The following is a 27,971-nucleotide window of genomic DNA, read 5'->3' as shown; positions in this document are numbered from 1 at the left end:
TGGAAGCTGAAAGAGGAGAAGCGTGCATTTCTTTTACATCCTTCAAAACCACGGGACACAGGCAGCCCTACAACTTCACTTGCTGAATGGAATTCCTTTAACATTAAACCTAAGTCATCCTCCTTCAGTCATTCTGCTTTTCTACAAGATATTTCTGTTAGTTGTAGCATGATTCCTCTATTCTTCCAAGGCCCAAATCTTGAAATCCACCCTCGTTACGTTTGTTTCGTCAACCGCAGGTGATCTTCGCTGTTTCTCTCCCAGCCGGCTCTCTTCAGTGCGCCTGCGCCGTGGTTTTCGGCGCGGTCCCTGCCCTCCTCTCTGGTAGGTGGGCCCTGCGTTTTCACACACTGGTCCACAACTTTTCTTTTCCAAGTCTCAGCTGACCGCGTTTTAACTCGTCCGTGTCTTTATATTTATATATTTTGTATACCGTGATAGTAATTATCAACACGTACTCTGCCTGTACATTATCCTGCAGTTAACATTTATACCATAGTTCTTTTAATTGTATATTATGTTGCACAAAGCAAAAACTTACTTTTCTCTGTGAAAATGCTTTAAGCTATGAGCTGCTGTCCAAATTCTACTGTCTTTCAGTTTATGGTACACTTTTTGAAGACTTTAAAAAACCTCTTGTGTTTTCCACACTGCTTACCTCAGAATTGTTAATTCAATGGGAAATTCTTAAAACTCAACTGATCAGACAGTAGTAATTAAACACATAAATAGACTGTTATGGTCTTTCAATACTGACTGAAGAAATGTTCTTTTATGTTTCAGGGCTAATAATTGCATTTTAATTTTAATTACAGAATGAGAAAATAAATGTGTTTTGCTTACATTTAGCCTCTTTTTTCAAAGTTATTGATTTAGAAAATAGGTCTTCTAATTTGATTAATACTTGCTTGCATTTTTTTCTGAGGCTTTACTCCTATTTGAAATGGAGGTATTATGAAACAGTTTATATGAGCTTAAAAATGACCAGTTGAAATAAGTAATTAATGCTTTCAAAAGATAGAAACAGAGTACCTTAAGAGGATCTATGTATATGTTAGTATATTCATGTAACTTTAGATTTCTCAATGAAGTTCTAAATTTACTTCAAGCCATTATGTAATGCTACTTTTCACTCTTCATTGGTTTCTACCACTTAATATAAAAACTACATTTGGGAAAATGGCTTTTATCTGGCTTAAAACACAGTGAGGGCTCATTGTTTGAAGTTTCCAATCAATCTTTAATCTTTTAGTGTTGGGGCTTGTTTACTCATTTTAAAAGACTGCTTCTAGCAAAAAAAGAAAATCCTATAAAGGAATCTATAGAGTTGTTCTACAATAAACATGCTTTAAAAGCAAATTTTTAGTAGTTCAATCATAAATTCAACATTTAAATCTCCCTCAAAGTGCTCTTGGTTTTTAATAATGGATTTTGGTATGATCCCATAAAAGATTCATGTTCAGACCTTTAACAAATACTGCTTTGAATAATTAATTTCAAAATATATTTTTTCTAATACATAATAGGAATTTCCTCTGTCTTTTCTGTTTATAAGAAGTAAGGAAAACCAGTCTTATGATTTTGATTCATGATATGTCTTTGTGGTAAACATGACATATTTGGAGAGAAGAACAAAAACAATAATTCAAAGGCATTATTCACAAAAATATTTACTTTTTAAAGACCTAAAACTGAAACTTTTAAAGTAAGATATTTTAATTAAAATATATGAAGCAAATACAAGAATATTTAATATACCTACATTATGAAAATTTTAATTTTTTCTTATTTTTAAAAAGAACCAGATATTTATTATATTTTATATCTAAGCCATCATCATTCACAAAATTAATTTGCAACTTATTTTCCCCAATGCACATAATGAATAAAAGTATCAGAATAAGGAAACCACACCATATTTTAAAAAAAATTAACCACTTCAAAATTCTTATTTGTAAAAATATAAGTTGATGAAATGATGTTTTATGTGAGATATCCAGGAATAGTTAAACAATCATCACCCCAGGAAAAAATGTGAATTTAACAAGACAGATTTCTGTTTTTCAGAAATATTCATTGCTGACTTCAATCTGGATACAACACAAGGCATAAATATTCAATGGCTAAACAATAACCCAGTTAAACTTCATTGGGTTTTTTTTTTTCTCTAGTAGGCATCCAATCCAATTTTTGTATCTTAAATGAAATAAGGAGAAGAAAATGATGTGGTTTCTTAAAGAAATTAGGTCATTTAAAAAATGTTATTTTCCCACCTTCTGTTTGTTATACTTGGACACACACTAATATCTATTCAATTATGATTATAATTAATTTTGCATATATATTTTACATTCAAATGCACACTATAAATAGTAATTGTAATAAAACATATTAAATTCCTCTGAAATGGCATAGCTAAAGTAAATAGTTTTCCTTTAATATTCATTCCCCATGCTCTCCCATTAAAATGCAATGGCAAATCTGACAAAACAATAAGGGAAACACAGGGCAAGTGACTCTTTATTCATATAATAATTGACTACTGCTGTGACAACATCCCACCTTTTTCACATAGTTGTGAAGAGTTCACTTTAAATTAATTGGCATCACCATGAAATAAATTACAAGACTGTGTAGTTGGGAAGCAAATCAGGCCCACATTAGATATAATTGGGTGAAACTGATATAGGGATTTTGTGGGTGAAGGTTAGAAATGGAATTTTTGCACCGGAAATAAATGTATGAGACCAAATTGTTTTTGTTTTTAAAGAGCATTTTCTTTTTTTTTTAAAATGGATCTCTTTAGTTATCTAACAATGATTCGTATTGATTACTTAACTTAGGACATGGCTTGTAGGATTTGGAAGATTAGCTGATCAGCTTCCATTTAAATGAAAGGAAGATCCATTTAATCTAAACTTCAAGTCCTGGATAATGGATTTGACCTTTTCTTGAAATATTGGAAAATAAATCCAGACTATTCTTCAAAGTTATGGGCCAGAATGCTACTGTTTGTTTAAAAGCCAAGATGATACTAAGCTTATTAGAAAGGATATTAGAAAGGAAACAGAAAAACACTTTTTTTTTTTTTTTGCTTTTGTTATATCAGCATGTACTCTCATCAGGAAAATTATGGATACACATAGTTACTACCTCACACAAAATTAGAAACCTCTAGAAAAAAGTAAAACAATGAAGGCGAATAGAATGAATTCTATATAAACACAGACTAAAAAAAAGTTTGGGAAAATAAAGTTTGACACTAGCTCATGTTTGTAATGCCCTAAAGGTTTTAGATTTTTATAATATAGTATTAGTAAAAAAAAAAAATCTGTTGATTATATTTTGAGGCTGAAATATATCCTTCCTATGCAAGGTATTTGCATAAACTTATAGGAATCAGTACTCGTTACTGATGAATTTTCACTATTTGATATTTAAATAAATTCAAAAGCATTTTAGATAAATTCATGGATCGTAGCTCCACATTGGATTGTTAAAGAAGCTAAAATTCTTTTTGGAATATGTATCTCATTTGATTTCTTTAGGTCTCATCTAATGGAGGGCAAACATAAATTGCTTTAAAATATATTTTGTAGGAATATTCTGTTTCTGTCAGGAAATAGAAAACACTGTGCTTGGGAGAACTCTTCTTATAATTTGAAGATCATTATCTATGTCACTATCTTGTAATTTTATTACTGCTTACTGCTTAGCTTAGTTTTTAATATAAGTACTTCATTTTTTAAAACCGATGTAAATATTTTTAGAAAATGGCATTACACCATTAATGAATATTTAAGTATGTTACCAGGAGTGTTAATGTTATTCATTTTTTTTTGCCAGTTAATCTTTTATTTAAAAATCCCATCCATAAAATCACTCATCAGTGATAACTGATGAATAAAGTAACATATGGAGTGAAAGAGACATACAGAGAACAACATATGAAAGATATACATCTGATGTTTTACCAAAATTCCTCACTACCAAGTGTTCAAAAACCTGAAATTGATTTTATTCCCAAAACTTGCAATTGTTTTCTTTTCTGTTCTATTAAGTCAGAACATCTATAATTATAGCCTGGGATGGGGAATGAGTTCAGGAGGTGAGAAGGAAGGATTGCAGGTGAGGGTCTCTGGTTGGGATCTCTTAGAGGTCATTCAACATCCAATTTTTTAACAGATCATTTTGACACCCACTGTATTTTTACCCACTGCCAATCATCTGCTTCTAGGTGGTGAAAGTTTGATTTGTGACTGACTGTGCATTCTTAGAGAAAACCTGAGAGGCAGTCTCTGAACAGGAAGTCTTGCTGTATGACAACAAGAAGGAATTTGCAAACTGATGGTAAAAGGTCAATTTGCATATTCAATGAAAGGAACAGTGCGGTGTTTGAGGATGAGTAGGATAGTAGATTCTCAGGCCACGGCAGTTCTAATGGGGAGGAGATTCCTCTGCTGCTGTGAGAACAAGGTGCTGGCTGTGGCCCCGTGGGAAAAGCACTGTTCCTACCAGCTCTGCCTCTTATCAGCACGTGCCCTTAAGAAATAACCGAGATCTCGGGGTTTTACGTCTAAAAGGAGGGGATGTGATTTTAATTTCTAAGGTCCCTTCTGTCTTTTAAAGTTTTTTTTTCATCTCTAGGAATAATTTTTTAAATTTCCTATTTAAGTAGAGACTAAATTAAGGTTGGAACCTTCAAAAGAAATGTTGAAAAGGGTATATATAGCTTTTTTCCATTAAGTGCGCCTTAAGGGGGACTGAATATTCACAATCAGTGTGCATAATGTCTTCCTTTAAAGAATTTGCAAGTGTCCAGGGAATGTTCCGTTTGCATGATGTGTTTAAATGTTTATTTTTCAAGACAAAGGGGAGACAAAATTTTGTCTATCGAATGGTTTGTAGAAACATAAAATAAATCCTGCTATTTTTCCTGCATTTTCTAATGTTCAAATAATCTGCAAAATACAGATATCAACAAAGTTAAATAAATCTGTGAAAATAAAATGGAAACATGGAAGATCTGTTGAATCTTTATAGCTTTTCATATGGACGTGAAATTATTCGTAATTATCATGGGACATTTACATGTAGAAAGAGGGCAATTTTAGGAACATCTCAAAATAACTGCATTTAAAAAAATCTCTTTGAGTTTTATAAACAAGTTCCAGTGCTGAAGGAGTGAATAGATACTTAACTCCACAGTTATTTGAGTAGATAATATTGCAGTAATTTTTTATTTTATGGGATAGTCACTGCTATGCAGTTCATCAAATAAGGACTTAACCATGTTCCTTATTCCTTCTCATTCCTTTATATTTGTATTGATCTAAGAAAACCAATCCTCCCAACCCTCAAGGTCCTTTTCATACATGCCTATGTGTGTCATTGAATTAAACCAAGTGATCTATTTTGACAGTTTGATCAATGGCATATATATATATATATATATATATATATGCCATTTTTCTTTTTCATTAATCTGAGGGCTATACCAGTTTAGATAACCACCACATTATCAGATCCTGGTTGAAAAGGAATCGTTGATACACTAAATGAAGGGTTATGTTTTGGTTTAGAATTTCTCTTTTTACAGAAGTGAGGTTTTGACTAATGCAAATGGTATTTAAAATCATCTATATGATGCTAAACAGTCTCCCATGCAGCAACATGAAGATATATAGTTTCTTGAATTTATAATGTCATAAGAATATCCATTTATGGTTTGAGTGTATTATATGTCTATAAACTTCCTTTGTACTCTCCCAGTAGGAGATTTTTAAGTACCTGATAAAATAAACACATTCTAAACAAATGACTTAAACATTCAGGCTTCAGATATAAAATATTATTTTTCTATTGGAGTAAAACATGAATTCTAAACCCTAGAAAAACTTACATTGTGTTTGTATATTTAAAACATTCTAGCCTTGAAGTATAGTGATTGAGTTGATCTATCCTATCACTTGTTTTCCCCCTAATTATAATCTGATGGTTAGTTTGTCATTTACCTTCTTTACAAGAAAGGGAGCCATTTTTTATGATTTCCAACCTGTTTGCTATCTACCAGTTTCTTATAAATCTCTGACTTTAGAAATCGAGGAAAAGAATCCTTGGTCATCAGACTGTAGATCACCTGCTGAGCCTCATCAAAACATTTGAGAGTTGGTTCTGCAATATTCTTTGAGATGAGGTCCCTGGTACTGAAGTCAATGTTAATCTGTGGAAACAAATTTCATTGCGTTAGTTTAATCAAAGAACGCGTGGTTTAAACAGATGGTAGATACACATATGATTTGAATTTTTTTTCTAAACACAAAGTTAATCTGATCTAATCTAATCTAATCTAAACAACAGAGAGGTCACATATTCATTTTCTGGAATGCAGAACACATGTTCAGTTTAATTACATTTCCTAGGTTGAAAGTGTTGGCATTGACAGAGAAGAGGTCAAGCCTTATTTTGAGATTACAAAAAATGGCAAAGTGAAAGGCAAACAAGAAATTGTATGATTTTAGATTTCTTTTCCCTCCCATCCTAGATTTCTTTCTAGTACTTTGACCTTAATATGTAAAATGTACTTTTCATAGGCAGAGCAATAATTAGAATTTACTAGGTTGGCTTTCACCAATCCATTCCCATTCTCCATACCTCCCCGTGTTGTTTCCCATAATGCTGCTTTTCATCCTAATTTGTATTTCTTTTTGTTTGCCAAAATGGACCAAATAACACCCCCTTTCAGAGACCACCATGCCTCCCATGGAATATACATATATACGTGTGTGTGTGTGTATATATATTCTTGTCCCTTGAGCACTACCACATGTAACTATTCTTAGCAAGCTGTAATAGAGATCTATTATATTGAACACATCATTCACCTGCAAATCTGTAAAATGCCCCAACCTTGTGGAGATACTTGTCCAGTTCTACCCATATTCCAGGATATATTTTGAGAAGCAGAAAATTTCACATCCAAGTTGTTTTACTTAAACTGGAAATATTCATGAAGCGCGAAAGAGATTTGAATCTTAAAATTCAAAGCTCACCAAAGGCAGGTGCTATATCTGTCTTATTTATCATTTTATTTCTTGGCACTTAGCCAATTATCTGCCACATAATAGGCAGTCAGTAAATATTTGTTGAATAGAATTATAATGTCTCTTGGTAAAATGTGGGAGACTATAAAAATGCCAGAATTTGGGGGTCTGGTAAAAGACTATAAATAACAATTTATGTTTATTGAATTGAAGTTAAAAGATAGGCAGGTAGACCTTCAATCAAATCTCTCCTCTGCTACTTACTTGCTATTCATATGAGTAAAGCAAGTTCTACAGTTTCCTTCAATTTTTGATTTCTATGGTATAAGAGAGGATAATAATAACATCTGTCTTAGAGTGTTTTAAGGACTAAATGAGATAAGTAATATCAAACTATTTCAGTATTATTATTGTAGGAAAAGAACAAAAGAAAAAAACTTTATTTTGAAAAGAATCATCAAAGACTACTATTTGCTCACTGATATTTTCTTTCTTTAGCGATTTCAGCTACTCAGGGATCCAGATTACATCTGCTTTGTATTTCTTTGATCATCCTTTCAGGTCCTCCATCAAAGTTCCAGATGAAATGCTGCAACTTCCTCGAAGGAATCAATTTCTGCTTCTTCATACAGGAAGATGGTGTGGCGTACTGGTAAGATTTTAGAATAGTTTTCCAATCTGTGCTCTAACACTTATGATGTTGCTGACCTGGGGTGAGTTACTTTCATATTTTCAAGCTCTGCTTTTTTATCTTGAAGCTTGGCCATTCTTGACTGAGTGGTTGCAAGAATTAAAGTGAGATGATCCATAAAATCATTGATTCCACAAATATTTTGGGGTATGTTATGTGCCAGGTGCTTTCTATATTTGGGGAAAATACTATATACTTTCTGTGTAGTCTTAGTATTATACTAATACTATAACTAGTACTATTTTATATTTACACTTGAACGATGAGAAGAAGCAGGTTCTCTAAGAATCTGGGGAAGACCATTTCTGGCACAATAAACAAATGCAGAATCCCTGAGGCAAGAAAGAATTGGTTGTGTTTGAAGAGCCTCGTACCTGCATGGCAGGGGTGCAGGGTGTGAGAAAAAAGTTCCTGTGACTAGGTTGGGAGAGGAGGCCGAGGCCAAGTCTTGGGGGGCTTATGTGCTTTGGTAAGGGGTTCTTATCTTTCTACTAGAAGCAATGGGAAGACACTGAAGTGTTCTGAGCGGGGAGGTGGCATGATAACATGTCATGAATCTAGTATAGTGCCTGCCTCATGGACGGAATCAATGAGTAGTGGGTATTACCAAGATCTTGTAGTGGTTTCTGAACATCTAGTATAATCTGTTTCATAAATCCTATCTTGTGTTGTGGGGATATGAGAATATATGTTGCCCGTTTCCTCCTTCAACTATGCTGTTCGTTCTTTAATGGTGTCATCTGCAATTTGTTGAACTTTATATCCCCCATAAAGGTAAATATCGCAAGTTAACTCCTTTAGGCCTTCAGTCATTGGGTGAGTTTCCACTGATAGCAGGGCCAGTGTGTGCCTGGTGCAGAGTGCTGCCTTATTATTTTAATCAGAACTGAACACCTTCAGTATCTCCTCATTCCCTACTTAAAAAACCCAAAGCCCTGATCTTGGCATTCATGACCTATACAATATGGTCCAAACCTATACATTTTTCTCCTCTCCGTGTGCCCTGTATCCCCACTAAGGTAGACACTGCCCCTCCAATTTCTTATATTTTGTTATGGATGAATATTTTCCCATACCATCCCAGTCTAGCTGAAAATCACTCCTTCTCACCTAAGTCTTTCACAACCTTTTATGTCCTTAAGACTACATTCAAATAGCATCTACCTTGTGAGGTTTACTTGTAGATTTTTTCCCCTTTTCTGACCTCTGAAAGGGCTTTGGGTTACTTAGATAAGATTGACATTTTGCCTGCCCCTCACTATGCCTTGCACAGTGTAAGGATTCAATAAATGCATGTTGTACAAACAAAGTGGAAAAAAGCTCTACATTTGTTAAAAATCATGGTAAAATTTTAAGCAGAACTATTCCATTTCAATATGATACTGATAATTACTATGATTTGTTCAGATACACTAAGCTTGTACTTCTGACTTATCCCTCTCACTTTTCTGATTTGCCTGTTTTCCTGCCAAGAAGCTGCCAACATCAGCTCTTGATAGCTAAGTGATGAGCAGAGACACCATTCCCAGGGGATAATCAGTAGTCTTTTGAAGCTGCGTCTTGGCAATTCAGTTTAATGTCAGTGACAAAATATCACACCCACGTGTTTGTATAAATGTCATTATTTTCCTCCAAATTGTTCAAGCTGGAAACATAAGAATCATCTCTGCCACCTCTTTTACCCTCTGGTCTCTCTCCCTCGCTCTCTCTTTCTCTTTCTCTCTCTCTCTCCCTCTGTGTGTGTGTGTGTATGTGTGTGTGTGTGTGTGTGTGTGTGTGTGTGTGTATGTGCTTTCCTTATTCACCTTTTATTTTGTAATTTCACAATGCTGTTTTTCATTCTCACTCCTATCTCTCCAGTTTAACCTTTTATAATGTAATCTCTTCCCTAAACCATGGAATCTACCTCTTACCTGATACCTCCCCTTCTACACACTGTGGACAGCATTACTATATCAGTTTCACCAAAATATCACTTTCATTATATGAATGTTCAGCTGACAAGGCATCACTTTCTATAGCATAAAATTTAAACATTTTACCCTGGCATCTGAGCTTCCTCCTACCTGGACTTCAAAGTGTTGTTTTGAAATCATCTCCTACTTATCTTTGGTGATATCCACAAAGTTGGTCTACGTTCTGTTCCGAAAGTGAATTTTGTATCTAAAGCCCTCGTTTATGCTGTTTCACCATCTAAAATCCCACTTGCCTCCACAGTTTTATTCTGTACGGATTATCCTAAATCCCTTAGGATTCAGCTTAAGTTGAATATCCTCCAAGAAGCCTTCCCTGATCACAGACGGAAAGTCACTGTAATTTCCTTATCATCATACATTATTTTGATGTAAAAATCTTAAGAAATTTGATTTCTTGTTTAAACAGATTTGGATACAATGGCTTCTATTAATGTTAAGTATTCAATCTGATAATCAGAGAGAGAAGATTTGTCACTACAAAGGGAAATCAGTAGCCTGTGGCATGGAATTTACCTATCTTTTATCTGCTATCTTTTCCCTATTTTTTTCATTAATTCTTTTTTCTCTGCATGTCCCTCAAAGTATGAGCAGAGCAGATATGCATTATCTAAGTTCTTGGCCAAGTCTTCTCTTCCTGGGTTTTTTTCCTTGGTGACTGTGTCTTCTCCCATTTTCAAATATTTAAGCAATGTCATTATCTCTAAAATAACCCTAAGAATGTTTAAAGATGATTACTTTAACTGTAAATAATAATAGTTAACATTCATCAGATATTACTACTGTTGTGCTAAGTCTTTATATGGCTACTTTACACACACTTGTAAGATGGATAGTATTATCATCCCTATTTTTCTGGGGAAAAAAACCCACCTCATCTGAAAAAGTAGTTGTTTCTTGCTAGTCATTTCTGTAATTTATTCATTTAAAGTATTTCACTGAATGGGTGCTTAGGAATTACGCTAAGATCTGACTATATAAAGATGATTATGTTGAAAGTCAGACAAGAAGACAGATTTTGAGAAAGTAATCCAAAGGGAAAAATACACCTTCTGAAAAAAAAGCTTTTTGAAAGAAATGAGATTGTAAGCTGAGAATCAAGGTATTATTATGGGTATATAAGTTTAAGGAGGGGACTTGGACATGGGAGGGAAAACTGGAAGAAGCCCAGTGGGTTTTCAGGAGGAAAAGGGCAACAGTCTGGAAAGGCATGAAGGTCCAGACCACATAGACTTCTATAGGTCTTGTTAAATAATTTTTAATTAACCTGAGAGCAATGAGGAGAATTTTAAGTACAGTACTGATAATAAACACATGTTTGAAAAAAACATATCACTGGCTGCTATATGGTATAACAACTAGGTGTGGATAAAGGGAAGAAAAGTTAGGAAGTCATACCAGAAATTCAGGTGGTCAATCATGGTGGATTAGGCTGGGTCATGTCACAGAGAATGAAGGGAAATGCATAGATTTCAAAGGTATTTAGAAAGTAGAATAGATGGAACTTGTGATTGAATATTTATGAGCTGGGATGAGGAACAAAATCTTTAAGGATGACTGGATTTTAGAAATATTCTGAAGAATGAGATGACAGAGTGTTGATGGGTTGGATAAGGCATGTAAGCAGAAGAGAACCAAGTATGACTATCAGCTATTTAGCCAGAGCAAAAAGGATGGAGTTGCCATTAACCGAGATGGAGAGACTCAGGTAGAAGAAAGGTTTAAGAAAATTAGGACTCAGATTTGTTTAAGTTTGAGATGCCCTCTTAAAGCCAGAGGGCTGGAAGAGATCACTGGGGGAGTAAATGTAAGCAGATAGTAGAGGAGAACTGCCTCCTCTCATGATAGTGTGTGCTGGGTTATGAGTAGGAACAGCAAAATAAGTTGTTAAAGAGTGGTGAAGGGGCTTCCCTGGTGGCGCAGTGGTTAAGAATCCGCCTGACAATGCAGGGGACACGGGTTCAAACCCTGGTCCGGGAAGATCCCACATGCCGCGGAGCAGCTAAGCCCATGAGCCACAACTACTGAGCCTGCGCTCTAGAGCCTGCGAGCCACAACTACTGAGCCCACGTGCCACAACTACTGAAGTCTGCGCACCTAGATCCCATGCTCCACAACAAGAGAAGCCACCACAATGAGAAGCCCGCATACCACAATGAAGAGTAGCTCCCTCTCGCCACAACTAGAGAAAGCCCCTGTGCAGCAACGAAGACCCAACACAGCCAAAAATAAATAAAAATGAAAATAAAGAAATTTATTTTTATAAAAGGGGGGGAGTCAGTAAGAGACGAAGAAATTGAGTCCTAGAAGCCAACTGAAGATAGTATTTCAGTTAAGAGAGGGTGATCACCGTTGTTAAATGCTCCTGAGGAGTCAATCCGGGTGAGGTTTGAGAATAGTCTACCCAAGGTGCCTTGTCTTTTCTTCTTGACTTCCCTGAAATTTCAGTATCAGGACAAAAGTGAAAATATTAGGCCTAATATATATTTTGACATATACATTCCTTTAATATAATCACTTTTGAAGGCATGTCTGCGAACTGCACCCCCAACTTTGCATTTATCTCAAATTTGACTTTTGGCTGAGTTGTATCAATTTCTATCTCAAAAAGTAAGAACAGAGGAGATGTTAATCTTGGAGTAGTTTGAAGGCAGACATCTTATCAGGTGGTAACCCTCTAGAGATGCAGACCTTCCAACTGTGTGGTCTTGAGTCCCTCCTGAGCTGCTTGGGAATTACAGGGAAGCTTAGCCTTGTCTGAGGATCTCAAATTAGTAGGTCCAGAGCATGGGTTGAATGTCGTATTGACTGATGAAATAAACACAGTTATATCTATATTATTTACCGATGTGAATAATCACTTGCATTTTGTTTCTACGGATACACTTAAGTTTCAAGGATACTGAGAAATACCTTTAATTTGCTTATTTTTCAAAAGGTCATGAATTACCTTAGCTATCTGAGACCACTGCACTGCCAATCTCAGAAAACAAGACTTAGGCTTGTGATTCTCATGGAATGACAGCTGAGATGTCATCGCAGCTGTTTAGCAGCTTTTAAATCCTGTCAATTTTGAAAAGGCCTTGACACAGCTGACATTGACAACAATCCATTGCATTAAAATGACTACCTTCTGACTGGTGTTTGTGATGGTTGTTTAAAAACGATATTATTATAATGAGCCAGAGATATTTTAATACTCAGGTGATTTGGATAACTGCAAGTTATGCAAGCCAATTCCTCACTTCTATACTAGCAGTTTTAAATTCTTTTGGCTTCCAACAAATTATTTTAGCAGGAAGAATGCATTTTAAACTGTACCTTTTGGCTCTCTTGTGACCCTGAACTGTGCTTTATATATTTTTACATAATTTGAATGAAAAGTTCTCAGTTGAGCTCTCACATTCAAATGAGATAGACTTTTCCTCATTTAGAATGTATAGTGTAGCAGGAGACTGTCATTATGCAAAAAGTGTGTGCATGCATATGTAAAACGCCTTGCTCAAATAGGGCAGGCAGCTTCCTAGACCTCATTCACAACAGAGCTTAAAAATTACTATTCAAATTAAAGCCGCCTATAATCATGTTTTTGGTTACATAATTCTGTTTAATCACCACTAAAACCTCTAGTATTACTTCGTTTTTGGCATCATTAAACGCACACGAATATCCTGAAATATATTCTCAAGGGCGGCTATAAAAGTTGAGAATAGCCAAGTTTGTAACGTCAAGAAGGAATCCGTCTTGCACAGGACTGTATCCTTTTGTTATGATTGGTTTTAAAGACAGAAATAAGTGACACGAGATGGGAGGCAGTACTAATACCTTAAATTGGACAAGAGAAATGGAAAAAATAATCAAATATATGTGATCATAACATATAAAAGCATGATGGATATGGATTGTTAAAAATAGATGTAGATAGCAAATGTTATCTGGAGCAGCTGAAAGAGAGTCAGATTGACTGGTTTCCTTCACCAACCCCACCATGCTAATCCAAGATTAAGTAGTGCAGGGACATGTGCAAATTCAAAAAGCAATAGCCAGGACATGGAAGCAATCTAAATGTCCATCAACAGAGGAATGGATAAAGAAGATGTGGTACACATATACAATGGAATATTACTCAGCCATAAAAAGGAACAAAATTGTGTCATTTGCAGAGACGTGGATGGACCTTGAGACTGTCATACCTAGTAAAGTAAGTCAGAAAAAGAAAAACAAATATTATATATTAATGCATATATGTGGAATCTAGAAAAATGGTACAGATGATCTTATTTGCAAAGCAGAAATAGAGACACAGACGTAGAGAACAAAAGTATGGATACCAAGTGGGGAAGGGGGAATGGGGTGAATTGAGAGACTGGGACTGACACATACACACTACCATGTATAAAATAGATAACTAATGAGAACTGACTGTATAGCATGGGGAACTCTACTCAGTGCTCTGTGGTGACCAAATAGGAAGGAAATCCAAAAAAAGAGGGGTTAGATATATACCTATGGCTGATTCACTTTGCTATATAGCAGAAACTGACACAGCAGTGTAAAGCACCTATACTTCAATAAAAAACAAACAGCTGAGCATTTTGTTTTTGAGTTGAAATGCAGCAATCATTCTTTCAGAGGGCCAAAATGATACTGCAGGTTATTAGAAGAAATATTCCTGCCACTTTGTTTTGCTTTATAGTTTAAGAAGTTATACAAATTAGAGGGAATATGAGAAGAGAAATACAGCTTTTGACAGAAAGGAAGATAGACTCTGTGTGACAAGATAATTTTATGTTTTTGCCTTTAGCGTAAACACCAAGGTTCCCAGGCTGTGTCATGAACATTGAAAATAAGTGGTAGATCTAAGAAAGGAGTTTAACATGTAAAAGCCTGGGCAGAAGACCTATGTCCTCATGAGCTGTGTACCTTAATGACTGTAGGACCCATCATTTTCTCTCTAAGGCTCAGTTCATTTTTTCACCTGTATAGGGTAGATGATTGTAATGCCTCCCTAAGATAGTGAACATGGTGATCAAATCAGACAGTCCATGTAAAAGTCCTGGACAGATGTGGCTTATGGTTTCTTTAGCTCTGCTTTTCTTTCTTTCCCCCTCTCCCTCCCCCTTTTCCTTCTCCTTCTCCTCTTTCTCTCTCTCTCTCTCTCTGTCTCTTTCTCTGTCTCTCTGTCTCTTCCTTTTTAAGAGATCCCTTTAGTTTAAGACAAAATAAATAAGGAGCAGAAATCACTGGGTTGCAGGAGGTGCTCTTGCCTGCACTTATACTCCAAGGCACCCAGTACTAGGCTTCTTTCACTACTGGACTAGCCTTCTAGGCACCAGTGGGTCCTTTGGTTGACCTCCACTTCCACTACTATCATCCTTCCCTCCTCCCATTTTGTCTTGTTTTCATCTACACTCAAATTTCTGACCAAAGCTTACTAATTAACTTCTTTTGAGGTACACTTCCTGATCCCTTAGACTTGGATTTTTCTGTTGCATGAGACCACATCACCTGTGTTTCCCTATCTCAACACTCATGGAAGTTTATTGTAATTACCTTTTTATACTACAGTTTTCCCACCACGATGGTTAGCTTTATTTATTCAGAGACTGTCTTTTTCTTAGTGGCACCAGCAAGGTGCTTGGTATGTGATAGACACCTATCTATTGATTAGTGTACAGAAACTTAGGAAATTAATAAACAAGCAAACATTTTATCTGGAGGTGATTCAGTAGCTGGGGGGCACTGTTGGCAAGCAGCAACTTGTGGGGCAGGACCAAGACTCAAAATAACATCAGCACCTTGTGGAAGTGACACTTAAAAAATGCAAAGAAAATAGGAATACAAAATGGAAGATACAAAATTGGCATTCCAGTAATATCAGGAAATGCCTCTAGTTGCCCATGGGCTTCTCTCTACCAAGAATTCATATATCTATCTCTTCCCTCAAGACTCAGTTTAAAACTAACCTCATTTAAAATAAAGGCCTTATCTCAATATCCTGCCTCAGAACTATTCAATCATTATGTCCTTTTAGGTATAATGCAAACAATTTCACCTCTTACTTCTCTTTTTTTTTTTTTTTGGCACTTAAATATTTGTTGCTTTCCTATTTTTTTCCTAGAAAAAAATAGCAAAGTTCTAGAAATTAGAACTTAATTTAGTCCTAGAAATCAGTTCTAGAAATTTCATTTTTTAACCCAATTAGGTTGAAAGTTTCTTTTGAGCCAAACTATAGTTTCAACCTGTTTTATTTTCTTGGATTTTCTTATCGAGCTGCCTCATTCACACAAAACATTGCATTATACTTCTGTGTTTATTACCTGTTCTCTTGCCTAGACCCAGCTTCCCTTCCAATGGAGGGAATTTATCTAATGAAGGTGAATCATAGGCACAGAATAAGCACCTATTGATGTGAAATAAAAATACGAGTCAATAAATAACATTGTACTACAATAAAAATAAAAGCAAAAAATCCAGACAGGTATTTGAAAAAGCGTCCTGCACAACCCATTAAGACATCTTTTCCTTTATGACTGTAGTTTCTTCTGTTTCATGTTATGATGTCCTCACATTTAATAAATACATTTAGGAATTAAATATTTTATACTAATATTTTTTACTTAAGAAACTGCCAATGTATTGGTTCCTGGATTGGTCATACTATGAAGTTAAATTTATATTAAGTTTTCAATATTACAATGTAGTATGATTTGGAACATTTTCTAATCTCACAGAATGACAATCAACATAGTTGTCTCTTTAATCACATATTTTCCATCCTGACCAATTTTCTTTCTAATATAAGGGAGTGATGATACAAACATAATGTATATAAATGATATAAATAAAACATAAATACTTAAAATATGTCAGTGTCTTAGCTGAATATAAAAATATTATTTAATTTTTTGAAGATTTACATTCTTTTGAAACCAAGTAATATTTTTTTGAAAATTTCCAAATATTATGAAATTAGTGGTCCGAATTGAAGGAAGAATAAATACAAGTTTAAGAATTCTTTTTCTTTGCCACTCACAAGTTCTTACTGTGTGCAAAGTAAGCCCACTTTAAAATATATATTGCTTATCTAATAATTTTCTCATTTTCAAATCACTTAGTCAAAATATCTGGCTCACAGTTATTTTTTTTTCCTGCAGTACCTTCTGAAAATATTTCGGTACAATCCATTCAATGAGTAGCTCTTTCTATCTGAAACTAGTGATTTGCTGTCATGTTTTTCTAATTTGTGTTCACATATATACGTTTATCAAGTCTTTTGTGGCTTTTCCTCAAGTGTTCTTTGAAGTTAGTTAATGGGTGTTTTCCGGTAGATTCAGTAGCACTTACAGTGACTTGTGTAAAGAAAAAAGGGATTAACAGTAGAAGCTAACACAACATTGTAAAGCAACTATACTCCAACTAAAAAAAAAAAAAGGATTACACTTTTTAAAACCTGTTCTGCCCCATGTAGACCCTAGACACTTGATCTCATTCATCATTCTCATCTCTCCTGTGTGGTTGCTACATGCTTTTTCAGAGATACATTTTTAGATGTAGAAACTAAGGCTCAAAGGGGTGAAATAGATCACCACAAGATTACAGGATTTGAATCTGTATCTCTAACCTTCAGGTTTTCCACTGCATCACATGATTAGTGTAGAAACCAGAGAGATGGTAACACTGTAAAGGAGAGGGCATGAGGTCCAGTGCGATTATTATTATCTCTCATAGAGACCTGAAATTTCAATTTTTGTGTGCAGTTTTGCCTATTAGAATAGGAAACTGAGAACCATTATTAACATCAATTTATAGATAGGGATCATTTGGTAAATTTAGTATATAGTCTAATTGTAAATTGTCTATTTGCATCAATTAACAATTATTGTCATGCTTGCAACTTTGTAGGTGAGGAAATAAAGACATAAAAAGTTGAAAAGAAACTAAATGGGATTTAATAGACATCTGGATAATGTGACCTTGTCATTGTTCTCTGTTTTAGGGTTTTCTACCAAGGAAATTGGTTATAATTTTGATTCTTTATGAGAGTCAGTTTTACAGCTATAATTGAATATAGAAAAATGGAGAATACTGTCATATGAATCTCATTCTTGAATTAATTTTCCACTTAGGAAAATCATATTTTCCAACCTCCATATCAAATATACCACTTTGTCATGTGAAGCCCACCTACTAGATAAATCTAAGCTACTTCCCACCCTCTCTTTATCTCTACTGCTGCCTGGCCAGCCTTATCCCCCTGCTTCTTGTTAGCAGTATCCAAATGCTTGTGATTTCTGGAAAACGCTAGGGAGCTTTGTACATCCAGGCTGCACACTGTGCCCGCAGTTTGAAATATTCTTTTTTCATTTGCTCTCTTGATGAATATTGCTTATTTTTAATGACATATCTTTTTCATATGTGAACCACCTGGCAAATCGGTCCCTAAATTCTCCAGATAGACTTAATCGCTCTTTCCCACTGTGCTAATAACAAACTTTAATTATTTAAATTATTAAATTGCTTATTTTGTATTTGACTGTTTTTTATCACATGTCAATCTCCCCTTCTACTCTGTGACTTCATTGTGGGAACAGGCACTCAAAAATAACTCCATTTAATGAATCATACTAACAGTCATATTATGTTTAATGTGTAACTGATGGACTATAGAGAGATACCTTGAAGACTGCAATTGGTATATAAGAGACAAATGCACTTTAGTAATTGGAATTGGAAATAATTAATGGCAAATAATTGGGAAGACAATGACTGTTGTAAATGTATATACACACTTCTTTGTCTTCAATGAGAATTTTGTCATACCCAATAATAACCTCTTTAGACACTTCAAGGAGACAATGTAATCTATTATTTGAAAAGCAGCCATAAATTTAATTATATTTCATGTAGTAAAAATTAATTAGATGGACAAATTATTAAAAAGTATGAAAGTTTTATGTCCTAAAGTAGTAGCTGTACTATTTTTTTAAATTATTACCATATAAATTTATTTTGGAAGGGAAGATTAGGAAAAAAAACAAAACTATTTTGTCCAAATTGATAATTTATTATATATTGTAACTTTGAATCCAGCTATAATTAAAAGATTACATTTCTTACTAGAAGATTTTTTATACATAATATTTGAGAATGTTGTCTTAAAATAATCATTCAGTAGATGGATTCATAAAGAAGAAAAACATCTGGCTTTCAAACCAATACCACAATAAGTAGGATATGTCTAGAGTTGATTTCAAAGCCTTTTAGGGAATGAGACATTAATCAACTTGACAAATCTTATATAATACATTTTCAGTTTTCTGGAATTATTTATTGATTTTTAGATAGTGACTGGGAAATGAATGTTGAAATAGCTCCACAGGAGTTATGTTCTTTTCTCTTTCCCCCTTTGAACTTCAGGCTAAGCTTCAATTGTTTCACATCTCTGTGATGTTATACTTTACCAATATATGCTACAGTAATTAATGTCCATCTAAAACTTGAACTATTGATACGGCAACTTTATGCCCTAGATTTTCGGAAATGTTTGCCTTTCATCTATGCTGTCCTCTGTTCTCACTAGTACAATAACTTCTCATACCATGAATTTTAATTTTGGATTAGAGAATTTAGTAACTGTCACTTAGGAGGATATCGGTATTTCAGCTCTAGGGAAAGATGATGACTTGTGCTAGTGGTTTATGTTTGGTGCTAGTAGTTTCATATAGGTTCCTGTTTGCCGCTTATGCATTAAAACTCTCTGCCTATGTTATATTTAGTGAGGAATCAAAGAAGTTTTAAAATATATATATAGTTAAACATTAAGGGGGTATGCAGAGATGATCATGGTCTGGCTCTGGAAATGAAGTCAAATATAAATGAGATGTTACACACATAAAACACTTTATGGGGTCTATTCTTGGAGTCATTGCAGGTTTCTCTCTAAGGCCCTTTCTACATACTTGCCCCTCAGCCCCAGCTAGTGATCTAATCTTTATATCAGAATGGCTCCCCTTTGATAGTTTAATAAGGGAAGACCTCTGCCCCAAGAAGGTACTTAGCCAGAGGGGCTAAGAGGGCCCTGCCCCTCTGCTGGTTTCCCTGGTAACCGGTGAGCCAAGCTGATGGCAATTCCCCCTATAAATGGTAACCTCCCTATTCCCCCCCCCCCCCCGCCCCGACTCCCCTGCGACGTCGGCCACCACGTCCTGCCCGCCGTCCACCACACATGGTGGGGTGTCGCTCCAGGACCTTGCTTCAGACATTTAAGCTCCGCCATCCATTAAACCATTGATGACTCTTTCGCTGAGTCCGGGCTCTTTCTTTTGTCTTGAAGCTGGGCAAGTGCAGGCCTCGTAGGCCAGCGGGGTGCAGCCCAACAGCCATCAACGAAATAAAGGTAAGCAAACCCCTCTTTTGGAAGGGAAGACATTATTATATGCTGTTTGTCGGTCTCCAAAGTACTAAATGTAAAGAATTTACACTGTTGGTTAGTAGTTGTTTTTTCCCTCACATACATACCTTTTTGATTTTAAAAATTTTATTCCAAATTGACCTCCGTGGTTTACAAAAGGGAAAATGAAAGTGAATTTGAAATCCAGCAGCACGTTTAAGTAGGATTTCTGTAGAGCTGTTAATTTTTGACATATTAGACTATTTTTAAGAGCCTGCGTGTCGTGCTCAGAAAACAGAAACCTTTAAGCACATAGAAGGTGCTTTAAAATATTTGCTGAATCAGTGCCAGAGGATCACGGTAAGGAACTTCTTTTTGAATTTACCAACATTTTCTGTTTGAATACATAGTGACAATTTAATTTCCCTCAAGATGGACTTCGCGCCTTTCAGTGGGGAGCAGATTTGTTAGCAGATAAATATTCACTATTGTGGAATATTTCACCCACCTCTTCAGGGGCATCAGCTTCAATGAATTCAGAATAAATCATCTTGGCTTTGGAAGCAATTTTTTCTGCACTTTCTGTTTTCTTAAAGTCTTCACAGGCAAGCCAGAGCTCAGCGTTTTCTTCACTGAACTCTGATTTTAGGAATGTTCAAAAAGCATCTAGACCAGCTATAAGATATATGAGAAAAAATTTGTTATATCACACAGTGCAGTCATACGACCAAAACAAGTACGTTGTATAGGGTGAGCATTTGAGGATTCAGTGACAAATATTTATCATCCCTCTAAATATAACATTTATATATTTTAGTTTTTAACTTTAGAAAACTTTATTTTGGATCAGTAGTCATAAACATAAAACATTTATATCTGTATTTCTACAATTAGCATTTTTTAAATTGAATAATAACAGGTAGTACTTGAAGTCTGGGATTCTCATAGGTCCCACCTCTTCCCATTATCTTATTTTCAGCCAAATTTACACATTTATTATTCGTTGCATTCATAAATAAAGTTTGTGACCACCTGTTTAGACTCTTCCTTTCTCTAGTTTCCACATTAAAATGTGCCCCGAAAATGTGCCCCGAAATCTTCTTTGGCACTCCTAGAGTTTCTTTGGGAAGGTAATGCTTCTAATAAATCTTTTAAGGCCGAGGATGGTTAAGAGTGGGCCTCTACAGAGGTAGCAGGTTAGAAAGATTACTGTCAAATTCCCAGAGTTGCCTGAACTAAGCCAGTCCTTTCAGTTCGTGTTACTCAGTTTCAGTTGGAGCCTTCTGATGGCAGTGTCTGATCATAAGTGAGACTGTGTTTCTCTGAGGAGGAAACACCCTTTGGCGCATTTGTCGCTCAGAGGGATTTGCCTTCCTACACGTTGGTGGGTTTCTCTTCCACCTGCCATGGGGGCCCCCATGCCTGCGCTCAAAGCAGCTCCTCCCTGGCTGTGTGCTGAAGGGCTGACCCTTCAGGTCGCAAAGTAGAGAGAAATAAATTTATGGAGAATTGGGGGAAAGGAAAAATTGACCAGCAAAAAAGAAAATATCGGAAAAAAGTGTATGGGAAAGGGGCCTAAGTTAGCTGTTCGTAGGTTGCTGCAGGTTGGAAGGAAAGTGAAGATTAGTGAGAGAAAATAGAAAAGGGCTTCATGGAGCAAGATTAAAGTGTCTAAAAACACTATTAAAAATAGATTTAACAAGCTTTTAATTATTCGAAATAGAGTTGAAATAGCAGGTCACTGCAAAGGGTTTTCAGGTACCAATGAAAATTCTCAGTAGAAATATTGGAGAGTGTGGATGTTGTTAATATGTGAGCACTATAAAAAATTCAATTAACTGCACATTTCTTGCATTTAAAAATACATCTGAGAAGCTTCTGAGATTCTGTGACACATATTTGGGTTATAAAAATCCTCTTAGTAGCACAGTTAAAATTTTCCATGAGGTCCAAACAATGGTGAATTGGACAGGTCTAAACAGAGTTTAGACTAAAATCTATTTTATATAGGAGATTAAGCAATAATACTGAAAGAATATTGTAGATTCATGTCTGGCACTATTTTGTTTGTGTGTCATTAAAGCATATGAAGCTTTTTCCCAGTGAGGGTTATCTCAGTGCATCCCAGAGACAGGAAGTTAGAGATCAAGAGACTATTGTTATTTTCTTCCCACCTGCTATTTTAATGCAGGGCTACATCAAACTAACAACCATTTCCTTCTTTTCTCCTCCTATTGCTCTGTTTGGACACAAGGGAACAGAATAAACAACTAAAACTGGGGCTAGTTATCTCTGTCTTGGACACACTATTGTTGAACTACTCATCTACCCTATACATACAATTTGAATGTTCATAGGATGTTGAGTGACTTTGGAATAATATGGTACATACAATCACTATCATGTCATCTGAGGACTCTCTACAGGAGGGAATGGCTACTGCTTAGGCACAGCAGGGGCTGATGGGTAGAATAGGTCAGCAATAGGTGGCGGAAGCCACACTAATACATGCGAGACATATCCTCAGGTCACAAGACAAGGAGGTCATATGGTAAGTCGTTTAACCGTTTACAGCATGAAAAAGCATGAGAGCTATTTCTCTGGTTTCATAAAAAGCAAAAACCAAACAGCTTTGCAGATGAATCTATGACTTTTCTGCTTTATGCGGGCGTGAGGTACAAAATCCCAGGAGGTTTGCAGGTGGAAGCATTTGCCTTCATCTAACACCTTCCATGTCTCTGTTCTGCGGTGCTGTCCCAGCCAACTCTCCACCTGCAGATACCTTCCTGAGGCTCTTAGCAAACCTGATCTGTCCCGCTGGTTATGTATTTAAGGAAAAAAGAGACACGCCATTCGAAGCTTACAAAAATGCAATTCCGTATCTCTGACATCTTTAATATATGTCCTGAGTTGGATTCTAGGTGTACTGTGGATTATTTTATGTCTATGCTTCGGGAATTAGTTATTTGAGAATCATAAAATGAAAGTGTAATTTTGTCTATTTCAGTCTAATTGTGCATATAGATAAACAGCCATGAAGAATTTATTCAGCTTTACCATGTTTTAAACTTTTCTAATATTCTGATATTTACTTTATAAATTTAAAGTGGAAATGCCATTTGATTAGAACAAACAATACTGCATTTCAAACATTTTCTATGTATGTCTCTATAATGTCATTTCTATCCCATATGAAACAGAAATACTGCCAAGCAGGATTATGTATAACAAAAGCAGAATTCTACATATCTTTGTAAATGACTATTTTGTATTAAATTCTTAGATGTTTTATTTATAATTGACCAAAATTACCTTATTAAGCCATCATATTAATTGAAAATATATATCCACAATGTACATATGAATATATACACACACATTTAAATATGTTTTTGTATTCACTAAAGTAAGAACTCATTTGAAATAAATATTGATACTTAAACTTTATTTTAGCCTGCAGGACATGAAAAACAAGTGATTTATTTAAATTTTCAACTTTTCAATAGTTTGTATGTGTCTTTCAATTTGTAACAAAGGTAGTCATGATATACATCAAATGATAATGAGTCTAAGAAAATGACAACTTTATCACTTCCTATTTGGGATTTTCTTTTTGTTTTAACGTTTGGAATTTCTATCATCTTGTCTTATTTTGGACCCAACCTAATTCCATTTAAACTTTGGGCCTGTATAAATTTGTGTGAGTTTTGGGAATCTCATTCTTCAAATATTGATCAAACTCATACTGTATAACATGACTACAACTTTCAGAATTTAATGATTTTATTTTAATCATGGTATTTTTAAACCTATTATTAGTTGGATCTTACCTTGGTTGGTTAAAAGTGTATCCATATTTTCAGAACACACTGTTGTTTCTGTAGTTGGTGACCTGTGGAAACAGCATCTACCCTTGACAATAGCATTGTGATCTTTTTCTTCTATAACCTATAGTAATATTTGAGTTATGTGTATTTATTGAATTATATCATTTAAATTAGCTTTGCTTCATGAATTAAACTGCAAAAGGTCAACGAGAATTATATAATGTTTTCCACAGTAGAGAGCAATAGCAAATCAAAGTGGGAAGTAATTTGACATCAGCAAATTATTAATCTGGCCAACAGTGTTAATAATACTTACAAATTCTTGAATTCTAATAAAGGCACGAGAGAGATTGCTCATTGTTCTACATAGGCTCGTGAATTTCTTCTCAGCTATATTAATTGTTAATTTATACGGCATTACACTAGTCTATTCCTGAAGAGTTATCATGATAGCAATAATGACGAATGAACTATTTTCTAAGTTTTCACAGTATCCAGAATTGTCCATTTCATAATTATGCATCTTAAAAAAGTTTTTTTAAAGTTTTGATTAAGGATTTCTAACATGTGATGATTTTAAAAATGTTTATTTATAGTATTTTGAGAAGTCTTTACCTACTCTGAGACAGCCTTTATTTCTCTTTAGACTGGTGTGCTTCCAGTTCTGGGTTGATTTATTTAAATCTAGGAATCAGTCAGGACAGAGTAATATCTTTTCCAAAGCAGTCAAAAAATTTATTGACTTAAGTCTTCTAAAGAAGGTATACTTTTAGGGATGTGATGTAGAAATAATAAATCAGATTTGAGATATAAACTTTCTGAGATGTAAATATATCATGCATTATTCCCCTTAATAAACAAAGATCCTGATGAAATAAGCCGCCATCCACAGAAGGCATCGGCTACCCAGAAGAAAAATTTTGGATAATGTAGGTGTGATGTGCAAATGACTTCGTTATGGAAAGGAATGGTCTAATTGAAGGTTTCTATTAAAATGATTGATAATAAGATAGAGTCTCCCATCCAGTCATTCTTATAAACTTTTGCATATCAAGGTGACTAGATGTATGTAGCATCTATGCTACATACATAGATGCTACTAGCATATATGCTAGTGTGACTCGATCTCTAAGCTTTTTTATTCTATTACTTTGTGTGATTTGCTGCAGTTTTCATCATTTGTGTTAGGAGTGACTCTGCGCCCTTCTGCTCTTGCAGTTGTAGTTATATTTTCAGATAGTAATGTCTGTCCTTGTAGAGGCTACATGGGGAGGCTATGATGACAGGGAACTCATCTTGCTACCTCCCATTACTCTTATTTCCTATCTCCCATTTCTTTTACTTTCTTCCCCAATAGCAGGCAACTGATTCTCCTGTCTCCCTTGATCTACTAAATCCTGGGGACACAAGATTTCCTGTGAAGCCATTTTGAAATGTTTTTTTTTTCATTCAAATGGACATTTTTAAAGATTTAGGTTGCATTTCCATCTTTCATAAATGCAGAATGGGACCCGACATAAGATCTGATTTTCTGTAGAAGAGCTTGTGTGCACTATGAAAACCGTTACTGTAAAATGCTTACATTATATTTCATGTGAGTCAAATATTAAGTCTTCTGTCAAGTATTAGGGATTCTATCAAATGGTGCTAAAATTATATGATTGCTTAAAACGCACGTGTTTAAAATGTTGTGTGTATTTATAGATTGAAATTTGGTGGTTAGCATGGTACTCAAATTTCTACTTAGTACCTGTGGAGGTATGTCCATGAAGAATGCAGAGAGTTTTGATCCCTAGTCTGGCCACACAGTACACCCATTCTGAATAAGGAACAGCCATCAAAGATAAACCCTGAGAAGTAGAATCTAGTCAGAATCGTTCAAGAATGAACATGTACTCCCCGATTTGTATGTAAGTTGTCTGTTGACAGGAAAATATGTTATTATGCAGCACCAAGAACAGTGTGTCTGGTTCAAGAAATATTTGTTGGACATGTAAATAAATAATGACTGAATGGCCAAACCCCAAATAGTGGCAGGCATTAAAGCCTTCAATGGAAGCAGTGCAGTGACTTTCAAGACGCTGGTAGATGACCGTGATAAGAAGGTTACTAAAGGTGTAGTTGAATTGTGTTAACTTCAGAGTGTGTTTTGGGTGAGGAAAGAGGAGAAATGATGCAAAAGAATCACTAGGCAGCGACAGACCAGGGACCTCACTCTCAACCCTGAGCATGTGAAATTGGAGGAAATGGACAACATCCATTCTGAAGGCACCGAAGCAAGCCATGTCCTTCAGGGAGAGCCAGAGTTTGCTTAAGCCCAAAGCAAAAGGAATATTCAGGGAAGGACTTGTTGGATGTAAAGGAGTCTTTTTGAAATGGAAGTGTTCAAATGAGTGGTAGCTATTCTTAGTGTCATCATGAATGTAGGGAAGCAGTAAAAACAGAAAAAAGAGAGCAAAGTCTGGGAGATGGTATAGAACCAAGGACAAAAAAAAATTCATAATGTTTTGAATTAGGGAGATATACTAAAATATTATAGATATTCTATAGATATAGAATATCAGTGGAGATACTAGGATATTCTAGTAATATTTAAGGTACACGAAATACTGACATTGTTGTAAAGGAAAAAGTTGTCCTTCAACCCTCTGAAGAAATACCCCTGCTGGTGTGTGATAATGCCTGGAATGCCCTCAGCTCACTGTTTTCTAATAGATTTCAAATTTGACTTGAGAGGTTCAATTTTGACTACCTGATATGAAGGAAGGGTTGGTTGTAAGGCAGTATTTATTTTTCAGAAGTTAGGTGAAATGCAGCTCTTTTAAGAAACAGTATTAATTTGCTGTTCAAATTTTTAAATTTGAGGTTGATTGTAATTCTTTGGAAGAGTAATTTCTATATGTGAATAAACTGAAAGACAATTTTTATAATAGCACTAAAATGGAAAGCAATGTACTGAATGTTTACAATCTATACCACATTGTGCTAATCATGTCACATACTTTACTTCATTTAATCTTCAAAATGACAGTCTGTTTTAATCCCATGTTACCAATGAGTAAGAAGACATAAATGTTAATAACTGGTGTAACATCACACATGCATTAATAGGCAGTTAGAGTTCAAACACAGGTGTATCTGCTTGTAACCCAAACTCTTTTTACAATTCTTCCTGGAATGGATGAGTCAATATACATATGCTTATACTTTGTTCATGTTTTGCAACATCTGTAATAAACATTTCAAATACATTTTAGGGTGTTTTTCCTGTAATAGAGTTTATTACACGTCACACAAATATTTCCTCTAAATAACAGTTAAACTGTAGTAATTTCTACTCAATAGAAAGTTTTCAGAAGACAGTGGTTCTTCAATTTTGTACATTATCAAACAAAAATAGGACATTTCTTATGTTAGATGTGACTGACAAAGAGGTTTAAAATTTTTAGAAACACAACTATATAAATGTTAAGAAAAATCTATTGAATTAAAATTGGGGGATAGAGGGGCTGGCTGATTTAAAAATAGACTGACTGGGTTGAATTTACTTGACAAGTGCTACCTTAAATAAATGGACAGTGTACTTCTCCCTCCCTCCTCTCTCTCACTCTCTCTCTCTCTCACTTTTCTTTTTTTCCCCTTTTATTTGGATTTTAGTTGGAACTTTACAAAGATTTTGTCTGGCTCTTCTCCATTGTGTGTTCGCATATATTTCCTGTAAAATTGTGGTGCATAGTCGGGGTAATTTTTTTGTGTGTGTATGACTTGCCTTGAAATTCACTTGTGTATCTGGAGCCAAAATCACACTTAGTGTTTCATGGGGCTTTGGCTGATTTCCTTCGTTAAACGAGTGCCATCAAGGCCAGCAGTCCCCATATTATGTGTCCGGAGAAGAGCCAGGCCAGATGGGAACTGCGTGAAAGCTACCAGTTATCTTGCTAACTGTGCCCGCTAGAACCAGTTGTACTGCATGTAAAAATGTGGGCTCTGACAACTGAGCTCTCCACACTCAATTAGCGGTTTGCTGGAGAGCAAGAGATTCAC

General features: G+C 35.2%; 1 protein-coding gene across 1 annotated transcript; it reads right to left on the bottom strand.

Annotated features, from left to right (window-relative positions):
• Window positions 1-6,019: 6,019 nt before the first annotated feature.
• Window positions 6,020-24,345, bottom strand: RGS21 (regulator of G protein signaling 21). The gene is given in 4 exon segments (XM_069541042.1): window positions 6,020-6,223; window positions 20,609-20,775; window positions 23,931-24,048; window positions 24,244-24,345. Coding segments are annotated over 4 exon segments (591 nt in total).
• Between the last annotated feature and the right edge of the window lie 3,626 nt (window positions 24,346-27,971).

The sequence above is a fragment of the Delphinus delphis genome, chromosome 1, assembly GCF_949987515.2.
Source record: "Delphinus delphis chromosome 1, mDelDel1.2, whole genome shotgun sequence".
Lineage (NCBI taxonomy): Eukaryota > Metazoa > Chordata > Mammalia > Artiodactyla > Delphinidae > Delphinus > Delphinus delphis.
This window is presented reverse-complemented; position numbering and strand designations above follow the sequence as displayed.